This window comes from Solenopsis invicta, chromosome 5, assembly GCF_016802725.1.
Source record: "Solenopsis invicta isolate M01_SB chromosome 5, UNIL_Sinv_3.0, whole genome shotgun sequence".
Lineage (NCBI taxonomy): Eukaryota > Metazoa > Arthropoda > Insecta > Hymenoptera > Formicidae > Solenopsis > Solenopsis invicta.
In genome coordinates this window covers 22326333-22348409 of record NC_052668.1, presented here as the reverse complement: position 1 = coordinate 22348409, position 22077 = coordinate 22326333, and the positions used below count along the sequence as shown (strand labels likewise).

General features: G+C 34.5%; 6 protein-coding genes across 8 annotated transcripts; 1 reads left to right on the top strand and 5 right to left on the bottom strand.

Moving 5' to 3' along the window:
* Window positions 1-284: 284 nt before the first annotated feature.
* On the bottom strand, window positions 285-3301 carry LOC105195317 (odorant receptor 13a-like). The gene is made up of 6 exons (XM_011160692.3): window positions 2814-3301; window positions 1745-2572; window positions 1476-1575; window positions 1283-1396; window positions 917-1072; window positions 285-690 (listed from the first exon to the last, which is right to left on the bottom strand). Exons 2-6 carry the CDS (start codon window positions 2518-2520, stop codon window positions 637-639), a joined length of 1200 nt encoding a protein of 399 aa, XP_011158994.1. The 5' UTR covers window positions 2521-2572; window positions 2814-3301; the 3' UTR covers window positions 285-636.
* A 142-nt stretch (window positions 3302-3443) lies between these two features.
* Window positions 3444-14103, bottom strand: LOC105195315. The gene is made up of 15 exons (XM_039449258.1): window positions 12121-14103; window positions 11130-11362; window positions 10923-11022; window positions 10557-10826; window positions 10252-10319; window positions 8112-8837; window positions 7781-7850; window positions 7513-7623; window positions 7252-7407; window positions 6540-6677; window positions 5468-6261; window positions 5201-5300; window positions 5011-5121; window positions 4647-4802; window positions 3444-4420 (listed from the first exon to the last, which is right to left on the bottom strand). Exons 1-15 carry the CDS (start codon window positions 12703-12705, stop codon window positions 4367-4369), a joined length of 3672 nt encoding a protein of 1223 aa, XP_039305192.1. The 5' UTR covers window positions 12706-14103; the 3' UTR covers window positions 3444-4366.
* Window positions 7039-9762, bottom strand: LOC105195171 (odorant receptor 56a). Its single transcript, XM_011160457.3, has 5 exons — window positions 8112-9762; window positions 7751-7850; window positions 7513-7623; window positions 7252-7407; window positions 7039-7182 (listed from the first exon to the last, which is right to left on the bottom strand). Exons 1-5 carry the CDS (start codon window positions 8897-8899, stop codon window positions 7129-7131), a joined length of 1209 nt encoding a protein of 402 aa, XP_011158759.1. The 5' UTR covers window positions 8900-9762; the 3' UTR covers window positions 7039-7128.
* A 143-nt stretch (window positions 14104-14246) lies between the features above and the next one.
* On the bottom strand, window positions 14247-16236 carry LOC105195314 (odorant receptor 30a). Its single transcript, XM_011160689.3, has 5 exons — window positions 15341-16236; window positions 14967-15066; window positions 14779-14889; window positions 14490-14645; window positions 14247-14413 (listed from the first exon to the last, which is right to left on the bottom strand). The coding sequence occupies exons 1-5, from the start codon at window positions 16150-16152 to the stop codon at window positions 14360-14362; spliced, it is 1233 nt and encodes a 410-aa protein (XP_011158991.3). The 5' UTR covers window positions 16153-16236; the 3' UTR covers window positions 14247-14359.
* A 905-nt stretch (window positions 16237-17141) lies between these two features.
* On the bottom strand, window positions 17142-19415 carry LOC105207510 (odorant receptor 13a). Its single transcript, XM_011177020.3, has 5 exons — window positions 18277-19415; window positions 18001-18100; window positions 17804-17914; window positions 17418-17573; window positions 17142-17351 (listed from the first exon to the last, which is right to left on the bottom strand). The coding sequence occupies exons 1-5, from the start codon at window positions 19170-19172 to the stop codon at window positions 17298-17300; spliced, it is 1317 nt and encodes a 438-aa protein (XP_011175322.2). The 5' UTR covers window positions 19173-19415; the 3' UTR covers window positions 17142-17297.
* LOC105207509 (aquaporin AQPAe.a) lies at window positions 19327-22016 on the top strand. 3 transcript variants are annotated; one of them, XM_039448923.1, is made up of 6 exons: window positions 19327-19394; window positions 19750-19925; window positions 20077-20220; window positions 20294-20527; window positions 20799-20879; window positions 21499-22016. In XM_039448923.1, exons 2-6 carry the CDS (start codon window positions 19755-19757, stop codon window positions 21652-21654), a joined length of 786 nt encoding a protein of 261 aa, XP_039304857.1. In that variant the 5' UTR covers window positions 19327-19394; window positions 19750-19754; the 3' UTR covers window positions 21655-22016. The 3 variants fall into 3 exon arrangements, with proteins under 3 accessions (XP_039304857.1, XP_011175320.2, XP_011175319.2); XM_011177018.3 differs by lacking the exon at window positions 19327-19394 and adding an exon at window positions 19537-19686; XM_011177017.3 differs by lacking the exon at window positions 19327-19394 and adding an exon at window positions 19537-19689.
* The last annotated feature ends 61 nt before the right edge of the window (window positions 22017-22077 follow it).

The following is a 22077-nucleotide window of genomic DNA, read 5'->3' as shown; positions in this document are numbered from 1 at the left end:
TTAAAATTTATATATATATATATATATATATATATATATTGCAATAAATTATATAGGAATATATTTAATTCCAAATCACTTTATATGTATATAATGTCTCGTGTCTAATTTTTATACTTTTTGCATGCTTATGTTGTGCGTAATGCGATATTATTGATACGATGTTTAGTAGTTTAATTTCGATTGTCTTCGATGTAGTTTTGAAGGACAAACGTTGATTAATAGTGCGAGTTCTAGTTGTATCATACGAAACTTTGATTTGCTCGCGAGTTACAATCCGCGAGTTACAATCACACACAGAAGTCATTGAGTTACTTTCTTATTTATCTCATCACTAACTGAAGATATAATTTACATAAAAAGATAAATTAGTAATTATATAATTTAATTACCGAACTGTTTTCTATAAAAATTTGATGTAAGTATTGTATTTTTGCCGTATTGAAAAATAAAAAGTCCTTACGTATATTTATATTTATAGAAAACGTATATCTAATATATAGATATATGTACATCATACTTCTGCATTTGACACATGTATATCACGAGCATACATACTATATGATACGATATTACTATTATGACGCGTTGATAGTTGATATTTCGACGAAAAGAAAGAGATATAGAGAAGAAACATCAATCGGCTATATTTACAAGCATGTTAAAATATGTCACGGCTGTCTTCATAACCTGAAAAACAAGCACAATATATTATTTGTTATTTTTTTATTACTTGATTCTTCCTTTCCATTGATGTGATAGGTTGATTAAGAAAAGTTGTATTCGACTAACTTATATTTATGATAAAATGACGATAGTAGTAAACATATGATAACGTATTTAATTATAATGTTACACTTGCTGTTTATTTCTGTAGAAATAAGTGAATATTTTTGATTTTTATATATGCTCTTACATCACCGTATGTCTTGAATGATAGATCCATAATCTTTCCAGCGGTAATCTTGATAGGCATGTTTGATATAATTATCACCAGCACGATTGCACGTGCTTTCTTATCCGGAAGACGATACCACTCAAGCTCGCAAGATGTTCTAGCTACTCTCTCCGCCTATTAATATTATCAAACATACAGTAAAATTTTTGCATATTTAAGCATTATTTATAAACATAAATATGTTTTTTAAAAATATCTTTTAAATAATATCTTACAGAAAGGAATAATTAAAGCATTATTATATATTTTTATTTACTACACGTATAATTATCATATAGTTATTGTATAAAATAATCTTTGCTAAGATAGTGTAGCGAAGTATACCTGAACGGTAAGCTGTTCACCAGTATAACAAAACAGGAACATGTTTATCATCAGGGATGTCATTGTTATGAAGTAGGTACATACAGCTATCGAATTGGTATTACTCTCCCATTCCTACAAATGTTATATTGCAGAAAATCCAATTTTTTTACTGTTTTATTATCTGTACTTTATAACGTATACAATTACGAACCATTATTATAAAATATCCTATAAGACATAGTATTGCCGTACAACCCATCAATTCTATTAGACACGCTTGTTGAAGAGTATTTTCTACCAAGTGCAAAAAACTGAAATGTCGGTGGCACCGAATCAACACATTCAGAAAATGAGAAAACAGAATTAACTACAATGCACGTATATGATGTTAAATATCGATTAGCGAATAATCAATTATTAACAACGTTGAATCGCTCCATGTATGGGATTTAATAAAAATTGGAACTTTTAAACTCTTACCTTCGAATTCTTATTTGATGTTCGACCATTCTCGCCAGTTTCCTGTCTACTTCCTGTTTCTCTTCCCATTGCTCTTCAACGAGATTTTTCATCATATCCACCAGAATCTTCAGCTGGCCGCAGGCGTGCATCACGAAGACGGCTGCGAGACCACATAAACCTGTTGTTATCGAATAAGTGATTATCCCGGATACTACTTGTAATGTAAAAGTCAGTTCGTAAACGGGGCTGACTTGTGCATCGAAAACAATAAAGTAAGCCGGGCAAGGTAGAGGTTTGATTGTGATGTTTTGCGCAGTCACGATTTTTCCTTTGGCAAATGGCAGGATTGAACGAGCGAAGAGTCCGGTGCCGTACATAAAGATCGCACAAAGTGTGACCAGCCGTCTTCCGATCTTTGCAGATTCGATCATCGTGTCTCGTGCCTCTGTGCTAGTTATGATTCTATAATCTTCTTCGATATGTTTCAAGCAGCGTCTGATGTTCTTCTCGCGGAATACCAGGTTACTGTATTTACCGCTGGCCATGAAACCGTAGAAAAGTAAAGGGATCGTTCGAACCGTGACTTTTGTCTTTTCAATCAACGAGAAGGAAATACCGGGAATTAGGACGAAGTAAATAAGCATGTACGAGATCGAGATCAAGAAGTACTTCCAGGCTTTTTCGCCGACAGATCTTCTGTTGTAAGACGGCCAGACGCCAAGTAGACTTAGAACGTGTCGTGTCAATTTTGTAACGTAAATCATGTCTTCTTTGTACTGCTCGTTCGGCAGCATCCTTTGTCGATCTTATGTGAAATCTCTATGCAAACTGAATGGCGACTGATCGCTGCAAATGAGAACTGTCAATAACGTAAATTCGCTGTCTTCTTGCGCTTGCGCGTTTTAAAGATTAAAATGTTGCGTAAAGGAAAGGGTTCGCGAAAGCTAAAGAGTTTTCAAGTCAACTTGCTCACTGAGGGTCGGCGGACTTATTTTCCACGAATAGTGTTTCTATTCGTCAACGTGTTTTTTTTTCAAACTAAGAATAGACCCTGCACTTTAACATTTCTTCTTATGTTAAAACTCACGATTGCACGGATTGGACGTTGACCGCCAGCAATAGTTTCGATTACGCAGAATACTTCGATTTGCTTAGAGGTCAATAACATGTAACAATAATCTTATTGTTTCCGACGTGGTGAGTTTGCAGTTTCGACTTGGCTATTCTGACAACAACAGTGGAAAAAATAAAGTTACATTTGTGTTTCTGCGGTGTTTTACGATATTCTATTGTTTCTGCTTGTCGCAAAAAAGTGAACTTGTATAATTTGTAGTTACGAGAAAAGTAGAAAATGAAAGCCGCATGTGGTTTCCATGAAAGTTTCCCTGATTCAATATTCTCATATTGATCAAGTTTTCCGATTCTGTGAAAAATTTTCATTAATCCAGCTGATGTCTTCTACAATTTACAATTGAATCGTCGTATCAAGTGGTTAGATAATGTACGTATGGAAACTTTCGACGGGGTGCATGCGAATATATTTGCAATTTTTCCCTATCATAAAAGACAGAAAGTTGTCCTATTGGAAACAATGAAAGGATTTTGATAAAGAACTTTTAATAAAGAAAGCTTATAATAAATAAGGTTACCAAAGCAAAATACGATTTTTTAGTTCGTAGAATATCTGTGAAAATGTAAGTAAGATGTAATCATTACGTAATATTTAATAATAGTATTTTTTTATATATATTGTATGATCATTTTTTTGATTAAAATATAGTGCATTTAGATAGTAAACAATACAATGCTTTATATAATATTTGATCGTGTGTGTGCTAATATTGCGGAGATTTTAATGACCTTCAAGGTGGATTTCCAAGTGCGGTAATAGCTTCGATGCAAAATAAAATATATAGTTCATTTCAATCGTATAACATTGAAATGCTACGTGACACTTTATGAAGAATAATTTATAATTATTTAATTAAAATTTATATATATATATATATATATGTATATATATATATATATATATATATATATATATATTGCAATCAATTATATAAGAATATATTTAATTCCAAATCACTTTATATGTATATAATGTCTCGTGTCTAATTTTTATACTTTTTGCATGCTTATGTTGTGCGTAATGCGATATTATCGATACGATGTTTAGTAGTTTAATTTCGATTGTCTTTGATGTAGTTTTGAAGGACAAACGTTGATTGATAGTGCAAGTTCTAGTTGTATCATACGAAACTTTGATTTGCTTGCGAGTTACACTAACACACAGAAGTCATTGAGTTACTTTCTTATTTATCTCATCACTAACTGAAGATATAATTTATATAAAAAGATAAATTAGTAATTATATAATTTAATTATCGAACTGTTTTCTATAAAAATTTGATGTAAGTATTGTACTTTTGCCGTATTGAAAAATAAAAAGTACTTACGTATATTTATATTTATAGAAAAAGTATATCTAAATCGACAATATATAGATATATGTACATCACACTTCTGCATTTGACACATGTATATCACGAGCATACATACAATATGATACGATATTACCATTATGATGCGTTGGTAGTTGAAATTCCGACGAAAAGAATGCAATATAGAGAAGAAACATCAATCGGCTATATTTACAAGCATGTTAAAATATGTCACGGCTGTCTTCACAACCTGAAAAACAAGCACAATACATTATTTGTTATTTTCTTATTATTTGTACCTTCCGTTTTATTGATGTGATAGATTCATTAAGAAAAGTTATATTCGACTAACTTGTATTTATGATAAAATGACGATAGTAGTAAACATATGATAACGTATTTAATTATAATGTTACACTTGCTGTTTATTTCTGTAGAAATAAGTGAATACTTTTTAATTTTATATATGCTCTTACATCGCCGTATGTCTTGAATGATAGATCCATAATCTTTCCAGCGGTAATCTTGGTAGGCATGTTTGACATAATTATCACCAGCACGATTGCACGCGCTTTTTTATCCGGAAGACGGTACCACTCGAGCTCGCAAGAAGTACTAGCTACTCTCTCCGCCTATTAATATTATCAAACATACAGTAAAATTTTTGCATATTTAAGCATTATTTAAAAACATAAATATTTTTTTTTAATATTTTTTAAATAATGTCTTACAGAAAGGAATAATTAAAGCATTATTATATATTTTTATATGCTACACGTATAATTATCATATCGTTATTGTATAAAATAATCTTTGCTAAGATAGTGTAGCAAAGTATACCTGAACGGTAAGCTGTTCACCAGTATAACAAAACATGAACATGTTTATCATCAGGGATGTAACTGTTATGAAGTAGGAACACATAGCTATCGAATTGCTATTCTCCCATTCCTATAAATGTTATATTGCAAAAAATGCAATTTTTTTACTGTTTTATTATCTGTATTTTATAACGTATACATTTACGAACCATTATTATAAAATATCCTAGAAGACATACTATTGCCGTACAACCCATCAATTCTATTAGACACGCTTGTTGAAGAGTATTTTCTACCAATTGCAAAAAACTGAAATGTCGGTGGCACCGAATCAACACATTCAGAAAATGAGAAAACAGAATTAACTACAATGCACGTATATGATGTTAAATATCGATTAGCAAATAATCAATTATTAACAACGTTGAATCACTCGATGTATGGGATTTAATAAAAATTGGAACTTAAACTCTTACCTTCGAATTCTTATTTGATGTTCCACCATTCTCGCCAGTTTCCTGTCCACTTCCTGTTTCTCTTCCCATTGCTGCTCGACGAGATTTTTCATCATATCCACCAGAATCTTTAGCTGGCCGCAGGCGTGCATCACGAAGACGGCTGCGAGACCACATAAAGCTATTGTAATCGAGTAAGTGACTATCCCGGATAAAAATTGCATTGCGAAAATCAATTCGTAAGCAGGGCTGATTTGTATATCGAAGGAAAAGAAGTAAGCCGGGCAAGGTAGAGGTTTGATTGTGATGTTTTGCGCAGTCACGATTTTTCCCTTGGCAAATGGCAGGATTGAACGAAAGGAGAGTCCGCTGCCGTACATGAAGATCGCGCAAAGTGTGACCAGGCGTCTTCCGATCTTCGCGGATTCGATCATCGTGTCTCGTGCCTCTGTGCTAGTTATGACTCTATAATCTTCTTCGATATGTTTCAAGCAGCGTCTGATGTTCTTCTCGCGGAATACCAGGTTACTGTATTTACCGCTGGCCATGAAACCGTAGAAAAGTAGAGGGATCGTTTGAACTCTGACCTTTGTTCTCTTTTCAATCAACCAGAAGAAACCACCGGGAATCAGGACGGAGTAAAGAAGAATGTACGACATCGAGATCAAGAAGTACTTCCAGGCTTTGTCTCTGATAGATCTTCTTCTGCTGTAAGACGGCCAGACGCCAAGTAGACTTAGAACGTGTCGTGTCAATCGTGTGATGTAAATCATGTCTTCTTTGTAATGCTCGTTGGGCAGCATTGTTTGTCGATCTTATGTAAAATCTCTATGCAAACTGAATGGCGACTGATCGCTGCAAATAAGAACTGTCGATAACATAAATTCGACGTCTTCTTGCGCTTGCGCGTTTTAAAGATTAAAATGTTGCGTGAAGGAGAGGGTTCGCGAAAGCTAAAGAGTTCTCAAGTCAACTTGCTCACCGAGGGTCGGCGGGCTTTTCCACGAATAGTGCTTCTATTCGTCAACGTGTTTTTTTTTCAAACTAAGAATAGACTCTGCACTTTAACTTTTCTTCTTATGTTAAAACTCACGATTGCACGGGTTGGACGTTGACCGCCAGCAATAGTTTCGATTACGCAGAATACTTCGATTTGCTTAGAGGTCAATAACATGTAACAATAATCGTATTGTTTCTGACGTGGTGAGTTTGCAGTTTCGACTTGGCTGTTCTGGCAAGAACAGTGGAAAAAATAAAGTTACATTTATATTTCTGCGCCGTTTTACGATATTCTAGTGTAACTGCTTGTCGCAAAAAAGTGAACTTGTATAATTTTTAGTTATGAGAAAAGCAGAAAATGAAAACCGCAAATGGTTTCCATAGAAGGCGATTCTATATGCATGTTCATCAAGTTTTCCGATTTTCCGGAAAATAATCGCATTTGTTTTTGTTTCTGCTATACGTACAACTTGAAGTTGTGATGTCGATAAGTAAGTACAAGTTTTTACGTTTGAATATAAATGTCAATACGTATGTTAATTTTCATATTTCTTTTTACAATAGATATTCTGATAAAGAAATTATATTATTTCGAAATTACGTACTTTTGCCAGTTTTATTTCAACATTACATATTTCTTTGAAGACTACATTTACGCATTTACGTATAACTACTATTCAAATTTAGCCAACAACAGAGCGAAGGAGATTTAAGTATGCTACGGCCGTTCTAACGACCTAAAATATAACGAATCTTTGTAAAAATGTATTTTTAATTTCCTAAATTGCTTAAACATTATTACTTACATTGCCGAACGTCCTCAAGGAAAGATCCATGAACTTTCCTCCTCTAATCTTCGTCGGTAAATTCGACATGATCATAATTAATATCAGCGATCGTGCTTTCGCGTCAGGAAGACGGTACCACTCCAATGTGCACGCTGTTAATGCCACTTTCTCTCCCTAATTTAATTAATAAATTATATATTAGATTGCCAATTAAAATAATAAAGCTTATCTTGGTAATTGATAAAAGTTAATTATTATTTCGATAATGTAATAGCGTACCTTTGTCGAAAGTTGTTCGCCAATGAAGCAAAAGATGAAAATGTTGAAGCTAATCGATGTGAGACCAATGAGATACGAACATAGTGCTATTGAATTGTTGTCCTCCCATTCCTGTAAACTCGTCAATTAAATTTATTTTTGTGCTATAAGTATGTTATAAGTTTTGCATTTTAAAAGGATACTTATTCAGAAATTTAAATCATTATTTAGATTAACATAATCTTTTTTCTTTGCGCACCATAATAACAAAATACCCTAAGAGGCATACGATTATGGTGCATCCTATAACTTCCAGTAGACTTGTATATTGTATGGTGTTCTGCACCAGTTGCAAGAAACTAAAATGCATCGCAGAAAAAATATAAATTTTGTTTTTCAAAATAAAAATGAGGAAATGTGATGTTCGTACGAGAAACAAGATCCCTTACACATATTTTTACATAAAAACATAGACGATAATCAAATATATTGTATAATATGTAAGAAACCTTATTTATTGAACAAAGTAATAACTATAGTAATTCAATTATTTTATATATGCATTTCAATTAAAAATTAATTTATAATTACTAACATTAAAAATATAAAGATCGTCTTACTTTCGCGCTTTGATCTGATGCTTTACAATAATGGCCAATCTCTCGTTAACATTTTTAAGTTCTCGTTCGTTTACCAGATTGTTCATCAGGACCATCAGTATCTCCAGCTGCGCGCAAACGTGCATCACGCAGAGGCCCGCAAGGCCGCACACTGCAGTCGTGACTGTGCATTTGACTACTCCCGAGAAGAACTGCATGAGGAATACGATCTCGTAAGCGGGGCTGAGCTGCACGTCGAATAGAACAAAATAATTTGGGCACGGTAGGTGCCTGATCGTGATGTTCTGTTCGGTGACGATCTTCCCACGGGACAACGGTATGATTGTCCGAAAGGACACCCCGGTGGAGTACATGAATATAGCGCATATTACGAGCAAGCGTCTGCCAGTTTTGGCTTTTTCGGTCATCACGTCACGGTTGCGCGAGTCGGCGACATTTCGCCAATCGTCCTCGACCTGCGCTAGGCAGCTTCTCACTCGGTCTCTGCTGAACACTAATTGGCCGTACTTGGCCATCGCCACCATCGTGAATATCACGGTGGCGACGACTTTGAGTCTGGCGCGGGTCTCTTTCTGCACGATGGCCATGTAGAGAATCGCCGGGACCAGTTCGCAGGTGAGGAGGATGTAGGAAACGAGGATCACCACGAGTCTCTCTATAGTTTCCGGAAACCAGGTTTTGGTACGCGCGTACGGCCAGATGCCCAGCAGACGAAAGACAAAACGGCTAAGCTCAAAGACGTAGTTTATATCGCGTTTATAATTTTTATTAGCAAACATTGTCTCCATGTGGACCCGCGATCTGACACAGATGGTGAAACGACACGCGTTCGTTTGCTACTGATCGCGGTTGATCCGCTGTTCGATTCGGAGGGAACCTCGTGTGCGCTTGCGTGTTGAAACAATCTTTCGAAGCCATGTCGAAGAAATCGTTGATATTGCGTGTATAGAAACTTTGAAATGTTGCGCGCAACTTTTTATTTTGCAACATTACATGGAAGAAAGATTACCCGGAAAGTACGGAAGGGTTAACGTTCCGAGAAGAAAGTTTATTCATGGTAGCGACGCGACTTTACAATTTTCCGTAAGAAACGTAGAAGAGATATTGTAGAAATGTAAAAAGATAGATGTTTGTAACGTATATTAACATTTTTTTTTATATTCCATGTATCAAATAACATTTTTATTTTATTTTAGTGTATATACCTTCCTCACATATGATAGCAAATATTGAAAAATTGAAGTTAATACCTGTTATAGTTAAAATAATATTATATTTATGTCTTAAGTATTTAATTATTTATTTCTATTAACATTAATAATGAATCTTTCAACATGTTAAAATATACATATATTTTTCTCTATAAAGGAAATTTATTGCATTCCCAATTTTATTTGCCATTTATTTGGTAAACTATCAAAATATGTTCAAATAAATTAAAGACGATTTAATTATTTAAAATTATTTAAAAAATTTTTAAAGCAATAATTAAAAAATAATAAATAATTATATAGGTTGTCCGTAATTGCTTGCGTACTTTAAAAATTAAAGAGTTACATGTAAGGACGCAAGGATCGAAAAGAAGTTTTACAACTGATTTTGCACACGATGTGTGGCTTCTCGACGCGTACGCGAGGTTGTACGATATATATATATATATATATATATATATGCCATGAAAACTTCGTCTTAGTAACTTGAACCACGAGAGTGTTCTTTTTTTCAGGGAATAAAAGACTTGGTCTCTTGAGCAACATGGTAAATAAAAATTTTTCAATCTTTCTCGGCAATCTTTAAGAAAAAGTGTTCAATAAACTGATTATTATATGATATTTCAGTTATTAATGCAGTATCATTAGTTACTAATACAACGAATTTATCGCAACACTTTTTTTCTTAAGGAAGAATCATTCCATTAAACAAATAATCCGATTGGAACAAGATATTGTCTTATTTATATTTTGTAAATCTTATTTTTACAATAAAATATTGCCACATTTTGAAGAGAAATAATTTATTCCATTGTAAGTGCTATACTAACACGTGCATTATTTATCAAACTGTTAACGTAATTCTCCGCTATATAAATATCCTAAGCATGCCCTTTTCGGATAGTCGTCTCATCACGCCGTACGCTTACGTTTTCGTAATGTCTTGTGAAGTAAATTCGCGAAGCAAATTGAAATATGCCATTGACGTCTTTAGGATCTACGGTACAATATTCTGTTGTCAGTACAGAGATTAGAGATCTCGAACATTTTCCAGATATATATTTTATTCGGATTTCTTGGAATCCGCTGGCATACAGTCACAATATTTAACACCGATTAATTTCAGTCTCTAAGTAACAGGTACAATATGTCTAAAACACGATTGTGTTACGACAATTACGTTGAACAGTCTTAATTATACCTCGCGTTTAGAGCGCGAAGCAATGTTACTCACGTCGGAGAATGTGGTAACTGTCATCGTTACCATCTTTCCGGCGGTGAGCGTCGTAGGGTATTGGGACATCGCGATCGGCATGAGCAGTCTCATCGCATTCTTGTATGGCATCCGATACCACTCGATTGCGTAGCAAGCGTTTCCCACCTGCTGGCAGCGCTCTTTGAGCAAATCCCCGATATAGCAGACCATGTACAGGTTGAAAATGATCGACATGAGCCCGAAGCCAAACATAAAAGTCGGCATAAACGGCTCATTATTACGTATATCCTGTAAGTCAAAAAGGGATTAACTATCGTTGCGACCATGATCGAGATGTCGAAGTTTGTTTAAAATCGAAATCTCTAAAGGGTTTATTCAACGTACAGTTACGATGTAGTATATGATTAGACATATGTTACACGAAGCATTTATGAATTCCACGAGACAAATCTCAGTAAATAAGTTGCTTACGTCAGAAACTAATCTGGAAAATCATGTTCAATAAAATTTCGAAACGTTGTCGCAATATAAATTGCAATTCAAGTACGATTATTATATAGTATAAAGTTATGTTATTGAAACTTGGATTACCTTAGTAAACGCATATGTCGAGTTATCGCGGTAGCGATTCTATTCTCGATGGAGCCGCTATTATGCTCACCACCGTCCACAGTCTCCTCGAAAATCGTCGTTAACAGATCGCACTGGCCGCTTACATGCGTGACAAAATTGGCTATCAAGCTGCAAGTGCCGCTGAACGCGCTGTAGATAGTGTAACCGGAGAGAATTTGTAAGAAGTATACGATCTCATACACCGGACTAGCCTATGCAATGATAAGTTAATCTGTATTTGTTGATCTAATGTGTGGATACATAATCGAAGCTTAAATGCAATATCATAAACAAAAAAAGACGGTTCCTAAAAATGGTAAATAGTAAACCATGAATATAACTTATATAACGAATATAATTTATATAACATTAACGTTTAAAAAAACTTTTTTATTAAATTTGTGTGTATATGTTATACATCAGTTGGCAGATAAGCGAGCTACCGATGAAGGATCTGAGTCTTTTCTGGAGAGAACTCCCATAGGTGGCGAACGACTAAAGGGAGACACAATGGACTGCAGTGAGCGTGCCACAGGCGGATCCTCAATAATGAGGACCGCCGCCTCGGTTTATTATTATTATTATTATGCAATTATCTATGTATACGTTACATAACAATACTAGTGTTTGGGATAATAAAAAGTCTATACAGAAAAAATTAATATTAAATTAAAGGTTTATTGTTTCATATATAAGCAAGGTTATAAAATTTTCTTGGAAGAATTTGATATCCTTGAATAGAGACATAATTTGCTTACACGAAGAAACAAAATTTGTTTAAGATTATAAATTCTTCTTAAGATTATATACTCTGCAAGAAGATTTAATATTCTTGTTTATATATGAAACAATAAATTATTGATTTGATACAAATTTTTTTTTTCTGTGTATAAACGGAAAAGTGCAGCTCGGGCCGCTTAACCGAATATCAATACCGATTCACCTTGCAAATCGGAGTTGAAAGTTTTACCTGGGTATCAAACACGAGAAGTTCGCTGGGCGATGGATGCAATCTTACGGTAACATTGTTCTCGTTGATCGGATTCGGCATGACTATAGGTAACGTATAATACAGTCCGCCGCAGCTGAACATGAAAACCATGGAAATGATGCCAAAGGTGCGACCGTCTCGCGCGTTCGCCAGCATGACGTCGCGATCCTTGGCGATTGTTGCGCATCGCCAATCATCGGCCATGTGTTCCATGCAGAACTTGAGTCGGTCCTGATTCCAAAGCAGCAGAATATATCTCACGGAGGTTGTTGTAGAGAAGAGCAGCGGGCATATCGTACGGATTATCAGGAAGACGTCCAATTTCTTTTTCACGATATATACGGTCCACGGCACGACCATGAAGAGCACGATGAAAGTGCCGATCACCATCAACGCCTTGTGTAGAGCGATCTTGAGTCTCGACGTCTCATTGAACAGCGGCCAGACACCGATCGGCTTCAGTAGCCAAACGCTTATCTGGACAGCGTAACGAAAGTCCGAGATGTACGCTTCGTTTTGCTTTGTTACGTCGACAGCGAGAGTGCTCTGCTTCCGATTGATCATCTCCAACGATGTAACGCCGCCGTTAGCTCTATCTTCACTGTTCCGATCATGATATTAGAATTTGTTACTACGAGACATGCGCAGCTTGTTCGATGAACTTTCCTCCCATCTTTGCTACATAAATGCTGCGACTTTGATGACTGGTAATTTGCATTTTCTGATGTATAAGTTAAGTTTTATGGGGGAAAAACAACAGGTGCTGTTGAAAACAAATCGAGAAGGGTTGAGCCTGGGCAGCAAGGTTACCACGATGACGTGGTGGAAACTTTTGTCCAAGGATAATCGCAAAGTTACTGTTAAAGTTACAATACGTAAATAATTCTGATATTTTTCTCAAAAAAAAAAAAAAAAATTCTACGAAAGTTTATTTTGACTTACATGACTTTATGCTTCGCTTAACTTTCGTATGATTCGATCTTATATATTAAATTTGTATTACATTCAGCAAGTCACGTTCTTTATATTAATTCGTGATGTTTTAATTCTTTTTCTTTTTTATTTCTCCAAGAAAACGTTTTGCTACCACTGCATATTAATATGATTTCCGGTGAAAAAACTTCACAAAGCAAGTTAAAATATGCCGTTTATGTTATCAAAATCTGAAACAGTTTATAACATTAGAAAAACATGAAACTAATGTATTTATTACATACCCATAATTATTTTTAACTTTTTTTTTGTAGTGAATTTGACCAGATAATTCGACAATTGGAAAAATCAGGTTACGCGCCTCTAAAGTATATCGCACTGACTGTACGCTAGTGTATAATGAATTAGCGGTTAAACTACGAATGCCATAAATATACAAAGTGTAACACATGCGAAACTTCAATATGCGCCACCTCGTAAACCAAATTAATCTATGTACAGAATTAAAAAAAATTAAAATCATAACTTTCTGCTTGCAATTATATTTTCTTTATGCTAATGCACAGAAGGGGTCGTTGGTCTCCGCGCGGAATAATACATCTGTCCGTTTTCCAATCGCGAGGACTAAGATAGTTTGCGAAGATTTGCGTTTCGCATTTTATAAAACTTTCTAGTGGGGTAGAAAAAGCGCAACTGAGAACAGAGCGAGGGGATAATAATGCTTCGAGAAAGTTCAAAACTTAAAAAAACGGAGGGAACGCGATTGTAAAATGCAACGCCAACTTTGACGTTAAATCGAAGTTCGTAGTTTAATAGCATTGCTTTCTGCGAAAAGGGAAAACCGAGAGTTTGCGTCGAGAGTGGTTGAATGTTTGTCTCGTGATATTGACTAGTAATAATAGTATTAAACACTTCGTATCGCGTGTGATACGTATAAATAAATATGATATCAATATAATTGTAAAGGTACATTGTATGTACATATACATACACACACATATATACATGATGTACGCAAATAAGCATTAATGTTTCTAATGACTGATCTTAATGTTATTTTAATTAACTGAATTAGTGAATTAGTAATCCAACTGATTTATGGTTTGATCCGTAAATGTGGCCTTAATGAACGTAGCTAAATAATAAATAGGACTAAAGAGAAATGATGAATATACTTATAATAATATTTTGTATTTGTGATTTAAAATTGTAAGAAATTAATATATTTTGAGCAAGAGAAAAAAAAGTTAATTTCAGTAGGTGGCATTTGAAATAATCACACGTTTTACATCGTAATCATTCGAATAAAGTTCAAATACGCCATTGATGTCTTGCATACCTGTGAACATTCGCGAGCATTAATAAAATAGTATGTTTAATTTTCAGATTAATGTAATAGAAGAAGTTACACTAACATTGCAGAAAGTTTCAAGAGAGATATCAAACATTTTAGCAGCTGTCAAAGTTGATGGACGGTTCGATTTGATCATCACCATCATTAAACTGTTTACATTTTTCGTTGGTATCATGTACCAATCGATGGAATACGACGCCTCGCCAATCTTTATACTCTAAGAAAAAAATTATATATAAATATCGAACTCAGTATTTAATGATTAAACTAATCAATTAATTTTATTTAATAGCTTAACTTCAATTAAGTTCAATTTAAATAATTATTCTCTTTAAACTTATTAAATTTACCTCTTCCTTAAGATGTTCGCCAATAGTCGATAGTGTAAAAACGTTTACAAAAATCGAAGTGGCTAATATAAAATATATAATTACTCCAAATAATTGATTGTCTTCCCATTCCTGAAAGAATTTGTGTAAAACTGATTTTAAGAATTATTCGTGTTCTCGTTCGTGCAAGGATATATCGAAGGATATACCTTGAGAACTCCATATTCGAGGAAACATATGATAATAGTACATCCAACCATTTCTGATAGAAAGACGAGATTTAATGAATTTTCGATCATTTCAACATACCTGTAATAGATATCATCGTCAGAAGTAAGAAGTATTATTATAATATAATTATTGTAAATTGGAGTAATTGCGAATAAATATGCGAGTGGCAATGCGAGTAAAAATGTATTATTTATAACATTTAAAACAATATTTAAAGAACACAATAAAATAATAAAAATAAAATTTAGATTTGTTTTTTGCTCCACACCAATAAACATATATCGATATTATTGGCAACATATTTGTTGCCATAATAATATAATAATTAATAATTAATAATTTTCTTTTCGACCTGAGAGCTCGCAAATGTTGCATAATTATCCAGCGGAATCGTTCGTGAAGATTATCAGTTCTATTGATCAGCAATATTTCTATGCGTTTGCGGGCGACCTCAAACATACAGCAGGCGTGCATTACAAAGCTGGAGATTAAGCTGTAAACGCCGCAATTCGTGGATAGGATCATGGTACTGAACAGAATCTGAACGACAAAGAGGATCTCGTAGAACGGTGAATCCATTTCTTCCACCTCGAAGAAAACGTAGTTGCTGAGATAAGGCAGAGGCAAGTGAGTCGTGTTGTCTTTCCTGACGACCTTCTCCGCCACCAGCGGCATAATTATATGATAAGGCAACGCGCCACAGTACAGTAATCCAATATATATCATCGTAAATTGCCTGCCGAGTTTGGCGCTCTTCACCATCACCAGACGATCCTCCTCGGACTCCACATCCCTGTACTGAATCTCCATCTCTTGCAGACAACACTTGATATCGTTCTTGTTAATGATCATTGTCCAGAACTTGATGATACCCAATAGGCTAAATACTTGGGCAGCTATGACCTTCATGTATCTGGTCAGATCCTCCGCGTCGAAAAATGTATATATTATGTGCGGAACGAGCAGAAAACACATTAAGCAGAACACGATACTCGTCTGTAAATGGTATTTGATTTTATCCAACATAGAGTCCCCATAAAGTGGCCATATGCCAATGGGCGTCAACATGATTTTGGCGATCCTTACTACGTACTCCGCGTCGGACCTGTAATTGAAGTTTTGGAATAGCGCGCGATTGTCGGCCGGCGACATGCTCGCGATCATTGTCCTGCAATTATTCGCTTCGCACGTTTGATTCCCGACTGACAAGGAAGTAGTAGCCGGGAGCGTTGATCGGGTGGCACGCAAGTTAACCGTGGGCGCTTGCGTGTCACGGGAAGTTCGTCTCTCCGAAACAATTTTCTCTCTCTCTCTCTCTCTCTCTCTCTCTCTCTCTCTCTCTCTCAGTAAGAGTTACTCTTCTGGGAATCGCCACAACTTCCATTGGGAAAAAAAATATATGTGATTTCAATGACTACGCAGGCGCTGTCAAGAGATTACGATGACAGAGGGTTGCTTTGTTGAGCTATAGGCAAAAGCGTACAGTGTTTAGAACGGTGAATATATTTCTGTGCTTCAGCAAGTAAATGAAGTAAAATTCTAAATGTTTGCTGTGTACATGTTTTTATCGGTTGTAGATTGAAAATTCTTTAACGCATTGAGAATTTAAATCGAGATGTTTTTAGTTTTTTATATTACAAGATTTCGATAAAAAAATCTCAGAACTATATCTATTCAAATAGTATCATTTCTGTGAGCAAATATTGTGCATTCCTTAATGCCGATAAAAATGTGTCCTTTGTACATATTTTAATAATTATCTGTAATAAATATATCTGTATAACTTTTATGGTAAATTCCACTGCGATTTTCCTGCACTTCAATATTTTCAACAGTGCATTTGTATCTCGGTAAGTAATTTTATTGAAACTTCTTTTGCAAGCAAACTGTGTAATTTAGGATGATGGTAGAACACGCAGTCTCATATCATTTATGATTTAGGTTTCATAAAACTCGAGGGAAGGAAGAAGAATGGGGAAAAATAATATGATACGAGATAAGAAAAGTTCAAATTGAAGAATATGCATTATGCCATTGCGAATTGTGAAGTTAGACGTATAACTCAGATCCGTAATTCAAATAAATTCTTTTCGAAGAAAAAAAACGGAATCTCTCTCGTGGGTAAAGACATATGGAAATTATATGACGTGTGCTGTTCAAATGTTAGTATATATGATTTATTGCTCGACAGAGAGGTGGTTATTTCACTGATGTTAAATAAAAAGAGTACGTGAGATGTATAAAAAGTGACGGTATTTCTTATATATAGACACACAATGCTTCATGCGAGATATTCAATGCTTGAGTGTTCATTCGAACACCGCTCGTATAAAATTGAAATACGCAGCTGACGTTTTGCAAACCTGAAAATATAGCGTACAATAAAAATTACTTTCATTATTTTTCAGCATAATGTAGCAAGCGATTACCTGACAGAATCCTTGAAGGGAGAGATCGAATATTTTCGCGGCTGTCAAGGTTGATGGGCGGTTTGATCTGAGTGTTATTAGAATTAAATTCTTTATAATTTTTGTTGGCAAATTATACCACTGGATAGAGTACGACGATTCTCCAACTTTTTCGCTCTTTGTAAAGAAACACATGAATATCGATCGGTTAATTGATTATATTTTTTTAATCACATTGTTATTATTATTTTTAGAATTTTTGCTCGACTAACTTTTATACGAAATTTTTATATGGAATAATATAATATAAATCATATTTTACAAACAAAATATATATCATATTTTTGTTTGTAATTGCGATAAATAAATTTATAAATTGTATCTAATATAAAAATTGTAAATTATACCTCTTCTTTAAGGCGATCACCGATATCTGATATAATATAAACGTTTACAAATATTGATGTCATTAAAACAAAATATGTACCCAGTGGCAAGATATTTCCGTCTTCCCATTCCTGGAGAAAATTGTATATAATTGTAAATAAACCATAGAATTTTATCTTGCATTTTGTTCTAATAATATTTATTAATAGAAATATACCTTAAGAACTCCAAATTCCAGAAAGCATATAATAATAGTGCATCCAACCATTTCGCATAAAAAAACTATGTTTAATGATTTCTCAATCATCTCTGCGAATCTGTAATGTATTTCATTATCCAATGAACGTAAATAAAACTGAATTGTGGAAACGCGATTTCTTTTTTTTTCCTAGTTGCTTGCGGTATAACTGTGCATTGCATGCGATTTAATTGAACATACAATGTGGAAATTTACAGAGACACAAATATAAGGCGCAAATTATGTTTTCCTCACTTGATGGCTTCCATGTGATGTTCGATTACTTTCCCGAATCGCCTGTGGAGATTGCTGGTCTCATCATTGAGGATCGTTTCCATCTGTCTACGCACCACCTCGAATAAGCAGCAACTGTGCATCACGCAGGAGGCAATTAAGCTGTAAACACCGCAGTTCGTGGAGAGGATGATGCTGCTGATCAGGATCTGTGTGACGAAAATAATTTCATACAGCGGCGAGTCCTCTACCACGAAAAATACGTAATTGCTGAGGTATGGCAATGGTATTTGCGTAGTATTGTCTTCCTTGACGATCCTGTCCGCCAGCAGTGGCATAATTATGTGATAAGGCAACGCACCACCGTACGACAGTCCCAAGTACGTCACTGTGAAGAATCTGCCGATCTTGGCGCTCCTCGTCATCACCAATCGATCCTCCTCGCATTCCACGTCCCTGTATTGAATTTCCATTTGCTGCAAGCAGTATCTGATTCCCTTCCTATTAATGATCATCGTCCAGAACTTAATAATGGCAAGCAGGCTAAACACCTGGGCAGCTATGACCTTCATCTCTCTGGTCAGATCCTCTGCATTGAAGTAGGTGTATATAACATGCGGGATGAGCAAAAAGCACATCAGAATGAATATCACCCCAGTTTGAAGGAAATTTTTAATCTTATCGGACATCGAATTGCCTCGATAAAGCGGCCAGATGCCAACAGGCGTCAGCAGAGTCTTTGCCACTTTCACCACGTATTCGGTGTCGGCCTTATAATTGTGATTTTGAAATCTCGTGAGATTTTCCGTCAACATCGCTTTTGGATTTCCTAGTTCACAATTTGTTATTATATAGAATATAGACGCTGAGAATACTCTCGACGACTGACGGACACGAGCGTGTTCTGAGACAGTCATGACACGCAGGCGCTTGCGTGCGTAATTCGCATCTATTTGCGGCGATTTTCCGTGGGTAATCTGCGAAAATTGTTGAAAGTTTTAATGGCGAGGAAAACGCATGCAATTTCAGTGGCAACGCATGCGCTATGATATTGCTTTGGATTTTCTGAGTCGGAGCTTTATTCTTCCACGTTAGCTGAACGAGTAGAGTTCTTTTCCGAGGATGGCTCTATTCGGAATGTGAGTACGCGAATCAAATATTTTTTACGTATTTTTCGATGATAAATATTCGAATGTGAAATATTCGCTATATCTTACCAAAGTTTAAAGAAATAAAGTGATACCGTAGATATCTTTTCAGTGCAGTGATTCGAGTAGTCGACCACTAGTATCTATTGATAAGACGTCGCTTTTTTTTTATACCTTTACGAAGAATGCAATGCAATCCGCGGCGCAGATTAAAGTAATAGTCATAGTGATTAAAGTAAAAGCGACGGTCGCGTCAGTAATCTCATCATGCAGAACGATCGAGGTAGTGAGTGTTCGTCATCAAGATTCAGGTAAACATCGAAATCCACTTGTGCGATTTTTACAGACGGAATGTGGAAGATGCAGAAGAACATGTTAACCACGTTCGCGGCGGAGATCGTCGGCACAGGTATTCTCTTACTCATAGGGTGTATGGGAGGCGTCGGCACCATGGGACCTGCACCACCTCCACCGCTACAAACGGCACTCACCTTCGGTCTGACAGTGAATCTCGTAATTATGGTAGGTGTTATCATCAATATTACGTGTAATATTGCTGAAATTAAATTTTTTTCATTAAATTTTACAAAATATATTTTTACAAAGCATATACAAGATCTGATTTCTCGTATTTCCGTATATAAAATTTCAATCGCACATCGATATTTCTTAGATGATAGGTCACGTAAGTGGTGCTCATCTTAATCCGGCTATCACCATTGGTGCTGTCATTATGGGCCTGAAATCAATTCCGACCGGAGCGGTTTACATTCTGGGACAGCTTATCGGCGCCACCGTGGGATATGGAACTTTAAAAGTGCTGTTTTGTTTCATTATTGTTGTAGTATATCGAATATATTCATCGTGAACAATGATTTGTATTCTCGCAGATGATAACGCCAGCGGAATTGTTCAACGACGGGAACCCAAATTCGACTGTCGGTCTTTGCGTTACAACAGTTCACCCAGGGATTAATTGCGTGCAAGGTTTATTAATCGAGGTGTTTTGCACGTTTTGCTTACTTTGCGCAGCTTGCGCAACATGGGATCCTCGATGCGCTCACATTTCGGATTCGGTCGCCCTCAAATTTGGTTTATCAGTCGCCACCCTTTCTTTCGCTGCGGTAAAACTACTTTAATGGCATAATACCTGCACTTTTTTTGTTATTACTATTATTATTATTCATTATATTAATACATCAATTATTTTTCTATTTTATATTTTTATTACTGTTTAAACATATACCCAATGTAAGCATTCTTCAACAAAATTTATCATATACATAAATGTGAAGAAAGAAAAATAACAAAACTTATTTTTTTATAGAGAAAAAATATAGTATAAGTATAAAAAAGTATAGTTGAAAAAATTAGTAATTTATTCTTTTCTGTCAGGGTCCTTACACTGGATGCAGTATGAATCCAGCACGAACATTCGCGCCTGCACTTTGGAATAATGCTTGGAAGGATCATTGGGTAAGCTGAAAATAAAAATTTTGTTAATTATACATATAAATGAAAACAAGAGAAAGAGAGAGAGAACAAAAATTTATTCCTATAGAAAAATTAGACATAGGATATTGATTATATTAACTATATTTAAAAAGTAATTACAATAGCATTTTTTAATTCTTTATATTTTATAATCAACTTAGAATATTAGAACGATAGAAACCCGATTACTCTGCTTGTAATCAATTATAAGAATTTTTTATATAACTACATAAACCACAACTACATATACTTAATACGATAACGAACGCATAAGCAACTCGAAAGTTACTGTAGCATAGAATTATCTTAAAAGATATATCAACTTAATTAAACATCGCGCGTATCGATTTTTTTTTAATTCAGTGATAATAACATTCTAACTTAAATCTTACATAATACAATACGTCATGTAAGGGAGACATATTTTAACACATTTAATAAAAAATTATAAAAATATAATAATAGTTTTAATATAAATTTAATATATTAAATATATTTAATATAAATGTATTTAATATAAATTGTAAAAATATCCATTCTTAATTTAATTTTTTTTTTGAAATTTTTATTAAACCGTTTAATTTTTTGTTTGTTTAATTAGATTTATTGGCTTGGTCCTATTCTGGGAGCTTTATTTGGAACGTATGTCTATAAAGTGCTATTTGAAGAAAAACAATTAAACAGAAAAGAATCCATCTGCTTGACTAATGAAAAGACGTTTAATATGTTATCTCAGTTGAGTAATCATGTAACATAAGTAACATATAGATTTAATAATAATATTTTATGCACTTGTTATGCAACTTATAAGTGAAGCTATATACTGGAAAAGGAATCTTGTTGCTTCATTTAGAAATCTAGTAGATTCAATCAACACGTCTGTTCAAAAATGGACGAATTAGAAATCTTATAAAAATGATCAAATTATAGTAAAGTCTACCAAACGTTCTGATTATAAAATTTCGAGTTTTATTATAATAACTAAAAGTTCTGTTTGATTTCACCAAAACGTACTCAATCATGTGTCTTGTTGATGTAATAAACTCATTTTTCTCAGTGTAGTATATTTAAATTTTCAATAATATTTTACATAATAAACAATTACATATATAATTATAATTATTTATTATAAATTATGCTCGTTTTTCTTAAATTATCATCTATTGGTCATGTTTCCTTT